Source organism: Phoca vitulina, unplaced genomic scaffold (assembly GCF_004348235.1).
Source record: "Phoca vitulina isolate PV1807 unplaced genomic scaffold, GSC_HSeal_1.0 scaffold62, whole genome shotgun sequence".
NCBI classification, from domain to species: Eukaryota; Metazoa; Chordata; class Mammalia; order Carnivora; family Phocidae; genus Phoca; species Phoca vitulina.
Genome location: NW_022589765.1, coordinates 7560603 through 7573984, shown reverse-complemented (window position 1 = coordinate 7573984; position 13382 = coordinate 7560603). Strand labels below are relative to the sequence as shown.

Genomic DNA, 13382 nt, shown 5'->3' with positions numbered 1-13382 from the left:
AACTGGAGGCCTTATGCTGGCTCCGCTCCGGCAATAAATCCATCATTACTTCATGGAACTGGCATACTGCCCACGTATCTCTCATGGACCCCACCCTCTGGCCGGCAGGAGCGTATTTAGGGATCTCAATTAGAGATCCTGTAGTAAATAGGACGAGTTATTCCCGTAACACTCGAGGAGGTGGACCTGCCTCTGCCCTAGGGTGGGATATTCCGGGCTTGGATAAATTAAGACGACGTAAGTAAATGTAAACCACAGCGCCAATGCTTCCCGACAGCATTTCCTCTCAAGGGAAAAAAGCAGACTCAAAACCATCCCTCTGAAGATGCCTCTCTTTGGAGCAGCAGAACTAGAGGTAAGACAATCAGCCAGACCCCACCTACGTCGGGCTCGCTCGCTCAGATCTAAGGCACCACGCCGCTCCTGCGCAGGTTGTAGGCTCCACCCTCCTGGGCTACTTCCGGCCTTCACCGAACGCCCTCAACGCGCTTGCGCCGTTTTGATAGGCCTCTCGGGTAGAAGAAATCTGAGCGCTGCCGCTCTGGAACCGCCCCCGCCTCCTCGTCGCCCCGCCCACGCTTTAACCGGCCCCTCCCGAAATCTCGCGAGGTTAAGTGCGCGTCGGTATTTTGCGGGCAACTGACTCTCCCAGCTGCTGTAATTGCTGCTGCGGGAGAAATTGGAGCTGCTGTCGTCTGCGCGCCCGCCCTCCCCCACAGAGAGCCGCCGCCTCTTCTCTCGCTCTCCTTGTACACCTATCGCCCGGAGCGGCGGCTGCAACAGTCGCTGGACCCACCGCCGGCTCCTCAGGCTGCCGCTCGGCCGGTCATTCCCACAGCCCGGCAGCTGACGGCGGCCCCCTGCCCCTCACCGGCTCCTCACTCTAGATCGTCTCCCCCGTCCCTCTCCTCGCCTGGGACCCACCTCCCCACGGTCTCGCCGGGGTGGAAGACGACGAGGAGGAGACGAAAGTCACCCTCCCTGCAGGCGGCGCCGGCCCCCTCACCCGCGGGTGTGTCCTATAAATGGCGTCGGAAAGCGACACCGAGGAATTCTTTGATGCCCCTGAAGATGTGCACCTAGGGGGCGGCTACCCTGTAGGGTAAGTAACTGGAGCTCTGGCCCAGAAGCCGGGCGCTCCAGTCCCCCGGCTTCCCCTGTGCCTTCCCCCGGCACCCCTCCCAGGTCCCGCTGTGTCCGCCACCGCTGCTCCTCTGTGTCTCACTCGGGCACTTCAGAGGCAGTCGGGGGAGGGGGAATCGCCCACCTGGGCCAAACCCCCTCCTTTCCCTGGTGAGCGGCCCCTGGGGCTAAGGAGCCCCTTTCTCGTCCTGTCCAGCTTTCTTCGAGGTGGGACAGCTTACGTGCCCGAGAGCTGGCGATTTGTATTTGTGGGGTTCAGCGCTTTATCTTCGAAACATCCGTTTTGGCCCTGTGGACCACAGATTAAAGGAGCAGTAACAGGAGAAATTGCGTTTCCCATTGGCTTTTTCTTTTGCCGCTAACTTACCTATTCGTTTCAGAGGTAGCTGTAACTATGTGCCGTCCTCTTCGTTGCACAGAAAGAAAAGGAGCGGGGGAATGGTTGGGTATTTTACTTAGGAAAGTGCTCTAGCTGATGTACTCTAGATCAACAGTGTTTTATTAAAATAGCACCTTACGGTGAGGCAAAGGAAACCGGAGACAAGGTCCTTACCATTAGGGAGAATGCCATCCTAAAAGGGTAGCCGGACTCAGTTGTACATAACCAACTACAGAGATACAAACAAGTGCTGAGTAATCTGGTGGTTGGAAGGAGAGCCACAGCTTTGTGTTATTTATCTAATTCTGCAAGATGTTTTAGTGATGATTAGTATGAGATTCTGAGTAAGGAAGTGCAGTAGTTGGAATGCTTCGCTTGACTTGGACTTCTACTTACCCACTCCTCCACTTTTCAAAGTTGAAACAGGGTTTGAAGCTATTTTGCTGAACTCTTCTACGGACTTGTGTGGAAGTAGAGGCAGTGAAATATATTTTCATGCTGTAAGAACTTGAGAGTTGGTAGAATTTGTATGCTAATGGAAGTAGACACTAATAGGGTTACAGGAGTTCAACTGCCTACAATTCCCAAACTTACCCCCTGGAAGAAAGACCGTGTTTGATGCAAAGAAAAGTATCTGTACTTTCTAGAAGTCATTCTAAAACCTAATATATTTTATATATAAAATATACCAAAAAAGTTATAGCAGCAAAATCAGAAAGAAATGTACGTTGGTAGATGGCAGATGTGTTTCCACCAACCTTCCTATCACTATTATGAGATTTTTGGGTGGCAGTGGCCAATCTTGAGGTGGCATTGAGTCTCCTTCAAGTTCAGCAAGTTCATAGCTAGATGTTAGAGGATTGAAAATACTTTTGGATTTCCAAATAGATTGGATTCCCTTGAAATTACATTTTGTTTTTGTGGTTTTCCCCTCAAAGTAGTGAACTGTCGATTTAGGTTAAATGACAGACCTAATCTTTTAGTGCTTTTGAGTGTATACGTGTATGTGGAGTGGGGGAAGGAAATAACAATCTATGTATATGATCGGAATCAGTTTAGAAATATGTGAATATTATTTCTTTCAATGAATGAAACATTTACTTTTGAAGGACAGTTATATCAGGAGTGTATATTGTCTAGCCAGCCTAGTACCTGGCACAGAGAAAGAACCCAAATGTCTATTCCCTTCTTCCTTTCTTGGAATTAACAAATTTAACTTCACACCATGGTTACTTTGGGAGGAAGTATGCAGAACTTGGAGCTATTTAACTTATTTAAACCCAATGAGTCATTTTGATAGAATTGATAGAATCATTTCTTGGCTCGTGGAATAATAGAGCTTCTCAAGCACTTTGATCCTTTGATAGTAGGTGAAAAAGTAAAAACGTCTCTTGGGACCCTGCCTTCTAATTTTAACTGTGACCTCTCCAGCCTCTCCAAATACTAATCCTGTTGAACTCTGTGGGTAAAGCTATAGTGTCAGTCTGTGAATTTCATGGCTCCATTCTGTATTAGTGGGGAGGGGGGGAGCGGATTTGGAAGAGAATTAGATTCATCTGGAGAATTGCATCTGAAAAGAACTAGCAGTACTGGGAGGACTGATAAAGGTTGGTATCATTAACATTTCCTATGTTCTTTGTGACTGGTTTTGTCTTTTGCATAAGGTACCGTGAAGAGAAATGCAGTGAGAAATCTTGATTTATGGAAACAGATGCTATCACTAGATATCTGGTCATCAGAAATATCTTCTGTCCCTTGATATGAATCGGAGTGGCACACCATACAAACTCTAAGAGGTTAACAGACTGCGTTTGCAAACTTTAAGAAATGTTCCTTGCTGTTGGGTGTGCCACAGTACACAGACCATTTTCATCAAATTGTAGTAAACTGATAGGCGGTGAAAGTTATCTCATATGTTTTGTTAATCAGAATCCAAGTACACAATCTGTCTCCTAAAATTGATTTATTTCTTCTGTTCCCCTCCAGTGGTGTCTTCAGCTTTGTTGTTCTGCTCTTTGAAAGTTCAAACTCAGCCCAGTTTTTAAATAGAAGGACTTGATTCCAGTACAGCCTACTTTTCCACAGTGGCAGATCTTCTCCAATCGCCCAGCTTTGCAATATTACCACGTTTATTTTTTTTAATTTTTTAAAAGATTTTTTATTATTTATTTGAGAGAGAACAAGAGAGCAAGAGAGCACAAGCAGAGGGAGAGGGAGAAGCAGGCTTCCTGCAGAGCAGGGAGCAAATGCGGGACAAGATCCCAGGACCCTGCAATCATGACCTGAGCTTGAAGGTAGACGCTTCACCGACTGAGCCACCCAGGTGTCCCTTATACCACATTTATAATGCTTTCTTTTGATTGATATATTAGGTCAGATTTCCTTGTTTTCTCCATTTTAACATATGAGGAACCTTTGGCTCAGAGAGGTTAATGAATTGGCCTATGAGACACAGCTTGTAAATGACAGAACTGGGATTTGAAGCCAGTTCTTCAGACTCCAAGTCTAGTATTTTTTTTCCAGTACATCATAGCTGTCCCGCATTGTGTGTATGCATTTGTGTGTAGAGATTCTGGAGTAAAATGCTTTAGGACCAGCTTGCTGAATTGAACTGATGCATCTATTTAAAACTAGCAGCCCACTTTTCAGTTCTCTTGGCTAGAAATTCCCATTTTTCTCTTTCAGGAATGTTTATTTTGTTTTGTCAGATAGGAATTTTTTTTTTTTTGTGTGGGCAGCAAAACAAAGTTTATTGAGCGATATTGAGTGAGAGTACAAAGCTCCCAAGAGGGAGAGGACCCAAGAGGGTTGCCCTGACAGATAGGAATTTAATAAGATCATAGCATGTTACAGCTAGAAGGGGCATCTAGTTAAATTTCTGCATATAAATTATTGTGAAAACCAAAGCCTAAAGAGGGAAAGCGACTTGTCCAAGGTGCCACAGCAAATTAATGGCAATTAGGACTAGAATCCAGGTCAGTTTCACAGTCTAGTGTTCTTTTTGCTACTATGCTGTCTTTTGATAAAGCAGGAAAGGGAGGAGGAAGTGTGGTATAGTAGAAAAAAGCCTTGGACTCTGAGTCATTTCATTTCCTCATCTTTAAATTGAGATTACACTCTGAGAACTCTTCCAACTCTAAAAGTCTCTCATCGTGTTGAGCTTTAATAGTCCTTTTATTGGTAAGTTTTTGTTCTTGGGAAATCTTGCCATGATATTTTTTTTTAGTTTTTATTTTTTATTTAAAAAGTTTTTTTAAATATTTATTTGAGAGAGAGCGCTCGCACAAGCAGGGGGAGCGGCAGAAGGAGAGAGAGAGAAGCAGGCTTCCCGCTGAGCAAGGAGACCCATGGGATCATGACCTGAGCCGAAGGCAGACACTTAACCAACTGAGCCACCCAGGCGCCCTTTTTTTTAGTTTTTAGTTTAACAAATGATGGTATTTGGTACATGATTCAGGACCCATAGATTTTATTTATTTATTTATTTTTTAAGGTCCATAGATTTTATTTTTAAAAATTTTTTAAAGATTTTATTTGAGAGAGTGAGTGCGTGCATGCATGCACAAGAGGGGGGAGGGGCAGAGGGGGAGAGAGAGAAGCAGACTCCCCGCTGAGCAGGGATTTCGATGCAGGGACCCAATCCCAGGACCCTGAGATAGAGACCTGAGCAAAAGTCAGATGCTTAACCACCCAGGTACCCGTAGACCCATAGATTTTAAATTAAATGTTTACTGGGTAAATTATATATGAGATGAATGCTCTTGCTAGTTTGTGTGGATTATACATACACATACTAAAGGTTGGCAGTGAGAACATGTTATAAAAATAAATGTGACATTTTGAGCATTCTTTATTTTTTTAGTGGCAGCCAAAATATTTTTGAGGCCTTGAAAGGATGGATAGAATGGTGACATTTTTAGGAAAGGATCAGAGATCATTCAGCCCAGCCCTCCCATTTAACTGAAAGAGAAACCTAGGCTCAGAGGGGGGAAGTCAACACATTGCTGATTAGTGGCAGACTTGAAACTAGAACCCAAGTCTCCTGATTCCTCATTTATACCATGCTGCCTTTTCTCTGGAAGGAGGGAAAGTATTGCTAGCTATCCCTGCTCTAGGTTACTGACACTTACCCTTTTGGTGGGGATCTTCCCCCCCCTCCTTCTGTTAGTGGGGATCTTAAGATGGTCTTCTATCTACTGTGATTCTATTTTGTTGCTGTCAGAGGACATGGACAGTTCTGTCTAGGATTCTAACTTCTGCCCACTAATTTTCTCCAAATGAGGATGAAAACTGGTGGCAGAATAGTTGATCTAAGAATAGTGATTGTTATTTAGTTCAGTTTTAGTCTAGTTAGTATGAACCCCAGTCTGTCATTTTTTTTTTAAATGGGCTCCATGCCCAACATGGGGCTTGAACTCATGACCCTGAGATCAAGAGTTGCATGCTCCACTGACTGAGACAGCCAGCTGCCCCAATAGTCTATCATTTTAGATTGGAGTAATGGTGAAATCTTGATTTTTAAGTCATGAGAACTGAGATCAAACTGTCCTGAAGAATTGTTCAGTCTGAAAACAAAAAGTTGCATAGCCGCCTTTGTTGAAAACATAGCTTCTCACTTTATTTAGGCATTATTATTATTTTTTAAAGATTTTATTTATTTATTTGACAGAGCAAGAGAGCACAAGCAGGGGGAACAGTAGAGAGAGAGGGAGAAGCAGGCTCCCTGATGAACAAGGAGCCTGATGTGGGGCTCGATCCCAGGACCCTGGGATGACCTGAGCGGAAGGCAGTCGCTTAACCAGCTGAGCTACCCAGGTGCCCCTTTATGTAGGCATTAGAAACATTTCCCTCTGAAGTGAAAATTGATACAAGTTTCAATAAAAAAAGTTTTTGCCATATGGGTTACTTTAGAAAAAATTCCTTAAAATGGCTGTTCATGGGTTGGCATTTAATCAGATTATATTTATAAATCCTGGATTATTGTTGATTGCTTTTGGCTTTGTGGATTGATAGAAATGTATTTGTAAAAGCTGTTTATCACACCCACGTAACATGTTGAAGTTGGGAAACCTACATATAAGGTAAATTCAGGCTCTAAATTTAGTGTCCTCCAACTGTCAATTGGTGATTCATGGAGGTAGGGCAGTCCGTTTTAGTATGGCAATTTGGGGGCAAACAAAATTTAGAGTAACAAAAATTATAGGTACTTTATGATGTCCTCCTGATAACTAACTTGAATTGATAAATAACCTACATTTCTTTTTTTCTACCCAGAGCTAAACTAATTTCTACAAACTTTCACAAGGTCTGTTCTCTTTTAGCTGTGGGATATTATTCAGCTAAACAGCTAAACCTTTAATTGGGTGCTTTCCTTACTCTTCAAGCAGAACCCCATTCTCTTATTTCAAACCGAGTGCTCTTTGTGTTAGTTTGTCATCTCATGATTCAAAATTGAGGAAAAAGCACATGAAACATAATGTGGGCCTCATACCTGATGGCAACCCCAATGTTTTTCCCCAGTCAGTATACAAATTTATCTTGGTTACCATAGCAACCAGCCTATCAGTTATTCTTCTAGCTCCTTTGCCTTGTCTCAGATACTAGGATTACCATATAATCAGGTTTTGCTAAAGCTCTTCAGGTTTTAGCATTTTATTACCAGCTGCAGCTGTCGGGCGGTTTACAGTTTGGCATTCCATCAGGGTCAATTAGTTTTAAGTCCGCAAAACCTTTTTGTCTCCAAACATTTTAAGCATACAGAATTTAACAAGAATGCCTTTAGGCCACAGTTCCTCACACTAATGTTCCCAGTTCCATTGTTAGTCATTGTCTTGAGGATTGAATACATGGCATCACTGACATCCAATGGCTATCCTTTTGTAATATCAGCCAGAATAAATTTCAAGATCAAGAGTGACCATTTAAGAAATAATATTTGCAAATGTGATTTTAGACTCAGTATCATTAGAAACTAGCTGAAGTGACTTAAAAGCACCTTGATTCATCAGCAGCTACCAAATAAGTAATCTGGCTTCTAACAAAAATGATTTCTGTAGGTTATAGAAAGAATGGCCCTTAGATTAATTCATTTTAATTTGAGAAAATTGTTTAGAAATTTAATAGGAAAGGTTATCTTTCTTTTGCAGCCTTCGAATAAATAGGAAAGGAAAGGTAAAGACTGAATAGTGTGGGTCATTATTATAAGCCTTTCTATTTACTTAAGTGCATTCTTTATCTCTTAAAAACCTCAGAATTCATATAAATAAAATAGTTTTGAATTATAAATGTTTACTTGTCTTGCTAAAAATAAGGATATTGAAGGGGCATCTGGTGACTCTTGATCTCGGGGTCATGAGTTCGAGCCCCATGTTGGATAGAGTTAAAAAAAGATTGAGGAAATATTTAGGATTGATAAACTGTTTGTTTATGTATTAGTGTTTGTGTTACTGTTTGTCTTTGGTGCTCATGCTTGTTAATACTGTATGGTGTAGTAGTGACTTCTAAATACACACGATTAATCTCTTGGGTTAACTGAATTGGACATGATTAATCTGGTAATGATTTAGCCAATATTGGTATCTGTTTCCATGGATAAGTAATGTCTTTTTAAAAATCAAAGTAGAATTTCAGTCTTAAGATTTTTTTACTTTTCAAAACATGTTTATCTTGTTGAACTAGAAAATTATGTAGTAAGATAAGTTTGTGAAATGATTAAATCTTCCTGGTTTGAATTTTTGTTGAAATCATGATTTGAATGGCTTCATTTTAAGACTAGTATATCCTAATCAAAACTGTGGTTAAAGTCTGATAATGCTGTAGGGAGAACTTTATTTTAGTTGCACAAATAGATTTAGGGGCAGTAAAAGTTTTACTTTGTCCACAGGGCCCTAATCCTGAACATTTTTATATAGAAAGCGGGGGGGGGGGGGGGGATAAATAGTTTTGTTTTTGAAAGCGTGCAGCATAATATTTTTGGAAACTTCTGACAGAAAACCTTAACAATATTTTCCAGTAGGCAGCCTGTACAGAGCAAGCCATACTTGTGTAAAACCTACTTGAGCACTACTAATTGTCATAGACTGTTTCATTACAAACTCACTGAATGTGGGCATTCTTAGGAACCACAGGTCAGACTTTCTAGAGAACCAATAAATAGAATGTAGAGCTGTATTCAAACCCACTTTCTCAGAAGCAAGCATCCTGGTTACTAAGTAGGCTCAAGAGAAGAGGTGGGAGTGTTTTTTTCTGGCATTGCTCTCGAACTGGAAAAACGAGCCATGGATGAACTTAATATCCATAGTTCTCTTTCAAATTTGTTCCTGAAAGTCTGTTTAAATTGGGAGACTGAGGGAGTCATCTTTCTGGTTATTAGCAGTACTATTAATAATTTGTGTGTTTTAAAAAAAAAAATCTTTTAAAATGTGCTCATCTACTCATGTCAAACTGAAATGGCAGGTTGTTTGAACATTTCTCCAGCCCCAGTTCCACCCCATTTACGCCCATCTTTGTCCTTTGCTTACCCGATGTCATTAGTACAGAGATTCACTAGCATATAATAACTTATTGTCCCTTAGGACTGAGAAGGGACCCTGATGGCTGAAATACAATGGGTGGGTCTTTGGGAAGAGTTAGGGAAAGATTGGTTAAATAGGGTATAGTGAATGTGTTGGTAAGTGGGATTGGTTAGCATCACAGGTGGGGGTAGATTTATTGGGTTAGTGGAAGATAGGTGAGCAGAAAGAATGAATAGGTAGCTCGATAAAACTAGTACATTTGTGAGTGAAAGTGAGCAGGTTTGTCAATATTTTGCAATTGGTATTTTATCTTTATTGGGTTGGCTTTAGAGATTAAGGCTGATGACTGAGATCAGTCTTTTCCTTTAGGTGAACTTTACTATCCCTATTTTGTTTCAGGTCATAGCTCTTGGCTGTTGACTTTTAACCTTTGCCTTATTTCCCAGCACAGAGAGATGTCTACAGCTGCTATGTAGTAGCAACAAAAGGTTTAGATGATGATAGGGATGGTGAGTAGGCATGCTCTGTGGTGTTCCACTTCTCTTCACATTTTCTTCTACTTTTGGACTTCCTACTTCTCTCAAATCTGCACCCCCACCCCAGTTCCTATAAGAGCAAAGAGGGAGGAAATGGAGGGGGCTGAGGCAAGGACAGTGGTTTGGATCTATGGAACCTTTGTAACTTGAGGACATCTTGTACTCAGCAAATATTAAGTGTTAACAGTGAAGCCTTGGGAGGCGTTGCCAGTTATCCCGTAGTCATATCAATTTCTTGTTATCAACTTTTTCTTCCAGGGATGAATGGGTTCATAATAAGAAAGAAATACTATAGTCCTACATGTTGTTACATATAAAGGATGGTAATGACATACCGTCAGCCAATGTTGGGCATTAGTTTTCAAGGTACTTTTTTAGTCACATTATCTCTTCTAATTATCCTGCAGCTCTGTGAGACAAGACAATTTTTGTGAGATAGGTAGGACAATTATTATCCTAATTTTGCAAATAAAACTCAGCTCAGGGTAGATAAAGGCCAGCCAGCAGAAGTGGAACTTCACTAATTTGTGGTAATTAGGTGATGGCTTTGAATGAAGATATAAAACATTAGGTCTCGGGGCACCTGGGTGGCTCAGTCGGTTAAGCGTCTGCCTTCTGCTCAGGTCGTGATCCCAGGGTCCTGGGATCGAGTGTTGCATCCGGCTCCCTGGGAGCCTGCTTCTGCTTCTGCCTCTGCCTGTCTCTGTCTCTCATGAATAAATAAATAAAATCTTTAAAAAAACAAAACATTAGGTCTCTCCCTACTTTCCTTTTCTAAACTATAAACATTTGTGATGTTATATTTTAAATGTGAATTATTAGAATGATGAGATTTACTCTCCTGCCATTTGCGTATGTATAATTTGTTTAAAACAATAAAAAGCAGTATTTTTTAAAAAGATTTTATTTATTTATTTTGACAGAGAAAGAGAGAGACAGCGCGAGTGCACATGCACACACAAGCAGGGGGAGTGGCAGGCTCCCGGCTGAGGGAGTCCGATGTGGCAAGACCTGAGCCAAAGGCAGCCACTTAACCAACTGAGCCACCCAGATGCCCCTAAACAGTATTTTTAATGTTCTTTTTAAGCGTTGATGGAATTGATTATGGTACAGTAGCTAGGTCAGAAAATGACCTTGCTACTGCAAGAGCTGGAATCCCAGATACTGCTAACTACATTTCTTAGGGTATGTTCTTTGTTCCTAAGCGAAAACCGCTCAAGATGTAAGCCACTGCTGATTGGGCTTCTGTACCACATTAAAAAGTCTTGATCCTAGATTTTTTTTCCTTTATTTGTTTTGTAGATTGTTGTCAGTTGTTCACTTAGGCCACAGTTTTGTGGGGTTTTTTTTCTGTTTTTGTTTTTGTTTTAGTATAACTGATTCATATTTTTGGCTACAAGCCACTAATTGGAAACACAATGCTTCTTTTTTTTTTTTCCCTTCCGCTTCAAAGGTGTTTTCTAGCAGTCACAATGAATGCATGTGGTAGTTATTAATATTTTCCACCTAATCAAACCTCTGTGGGCTGTCAAATTAATGGGAAAAATGCATTCCTTGTAGCTAAGTAATTAGAAAAATAACATTATCAATAATTACTATTTAAGATCTAAATAAGATTGAATAACCTTTTTTATAATAAATAATACACTTGCCACTCAGAATGTTTTATGTGGGTAAGCATTCTAGGTAATTTGAGATTTTTCTAGAGTATTATCAAGTCTTTAACACGTTTCATTAAAGAATGCAGAAGTAGAAATTCAAATACATAAAGCACAGTAATCAAATTTATAAAATAAAATGCTTAATATTAAATGTACTGAAATATACTCATTTTTCTATTATTCATGATATGGAAGGAGAACATGAATAATTAAAAGCTATCAGTACACCAAAACCTTAGTTCAGTCATTAGTTTACAACCTCCTTTCCCATCAAGCCTTTTGTCACAGATAGCAGTAAATTAAAAAAAACCTTAAAAACAAAATAAATGGTTTGGTTTGATTTTTGTTCTTCTGCCCATCTTTGGTAATGAGCAGTAAACTCAGAAAAGTAAAGAATCTCAAAGTCTGAATAAGTTCACTGATCATAGAATTGATTTATATAAAAATTTTTAGAGGTGCCTGGGTGGCTCAGTCGTTGAGCATCTGCCTTCCGCTCAGGTCATGATCCCAGGGTCCTGGGATCAGCCCACATCGGGCTCCCTGCTCAGTAGGAGGCCTGTTTCTCCCTCTCCTACTCCCCCTGCTTGTGTTCCCTCTCTCGCTGTCTCTCTCTCTGTGTCAAATGAATGAATAAAATCTTTAAAAATAAAAAAAATTTTTTAAGGGGGGGTTGTGACAGATTCTTTAAAGCTCTAATTTTTATATAGGATGACCTTAGAAGTTATTGGCATTTACTTTCTTTTTCTTTTTTGAAGATTTTATTTATTTGACACAGAGAGAGAGACAGGGAACACAAGCAGGGGGAGTGGGAGAGGGAGAAGCAGGCTCCTGGCTGAGCAGGGAGCCCGATGTGGGACTCGATCCCAGGACCCTGCAATCATGACCTGAGCAGAAGGCAGACGCTTAACGACTGAGCCACCCAGGCGCCGCAGCCCTCCTTTTTTTTAAAGTAAGCTCTCTGCCCAACATGGGACTTGAACTCAGAACCCAGGATCAAGAGTCGCATGCTCCACCGATGGAGCCAGAGAGGGGCCCCTGGCATTTACTTTTTAAGATTAGTACACCATTGGATGTTTTAGATAACTTGCAAAATCATATTAGCACATTAACTTGCTAAAGCTTCTAATATGGCCTGTAGACCAACCTCTTGTTTGTTTACTTTTTAAAAAGTAAGTTACAAAGTGATTTAGCATGACTGCATTAGTATTGACTAGGGAAGTCATAAATTTAGTTACCTGTTTCTTTATGATTTTACTAAAAATTACTTTAAATCATTAAGAGATGTGACTTTTATCTAACCCACTTTGACAAATTGGGGCATTGTGAGATAGATGCCCTCTCCTGGAGTTATTGTTTTAATGTGGGTATTTATTGAAAGTCTGTAAATATGCAAAAGAGAATGTTTTTAGTTTAGAATTCTTGAGTAGGCCCAGGGAACGGATATATTTTTCTGTTATTTTTGTCAGTAAATAGATTATCAAGATGTTCTTTCAGGAATATGGCATAAAACTACATGAATTATGTAAATGAGTTTTGAAAAATCCGGTTATCATTTTAGACAAAATACACATCCTTGCTTAAGGATCTACTTTGTTTGTAATTACTTTATATGTGACTAGAATTATATTTCTTTATGAAGTTTTCTTTGATTTTATTGCAGATTATTTATAAATATTGCCACAAAACCTACTTTCAAAAAACAGAGCTATTGTGCCAAATTTTCTTCACCATCTATTCCCATTAATATCATGGATAAAATAGTTATTAGGTATTTTAGATATATTCTACTTCTTGGCTTTCATAGTATTTAAAACTTAAAATGGCCTTTCAAAGAGTAATCGAAGTAGTAATTCACATCTTGAGGATTCAGTTAATTCCTTATTTGATAATTATAACTATATTCTTGGCTTTTTGTTAATCTTGTTAATAAATCAGCATTGCCATGTATCTAGGGAAATATGAATGAGTCCTATTTTCAACTGCTTAGTTAAAACATGACATTATGGGTTATACTAGGAAAATAAGACTCATTTGTGATTGCCTAACACTTTTTTTCCTGCTGTTCCTAGACTTTTCAGGTTTAGTTGGGATTGTCACTTTTGGTACCAGCCAACTTAAAATAGAGTTGTGAGAATGGGTGTGGTACTGT

General features: G+C 40.2%; 1 protein-coding gene across 1 annotated transcript in view; it reads left to right on the top strand.

Moving 5' to 3' along the window:
- Positions 1-633: 633 nt before the first annotated feature.
- WDR44 (WD repeat domain 44) overlaps positions 634-13382 on the top strand; it is a 75450-nt gene continuing 62701 nt past the window's right edge. Inside the window, exon 1 of the mRNA XM_032391394.1 lies at positions 634-1102. Within this exon, the coding sequence (XP_032247285.1) occupies positions 1026-1102 (77 nt within the window). The 5' untranslated portion in view covers positions 634-1025. The remainder of the gene's footprint in view (positions 1103-13382) is intronic.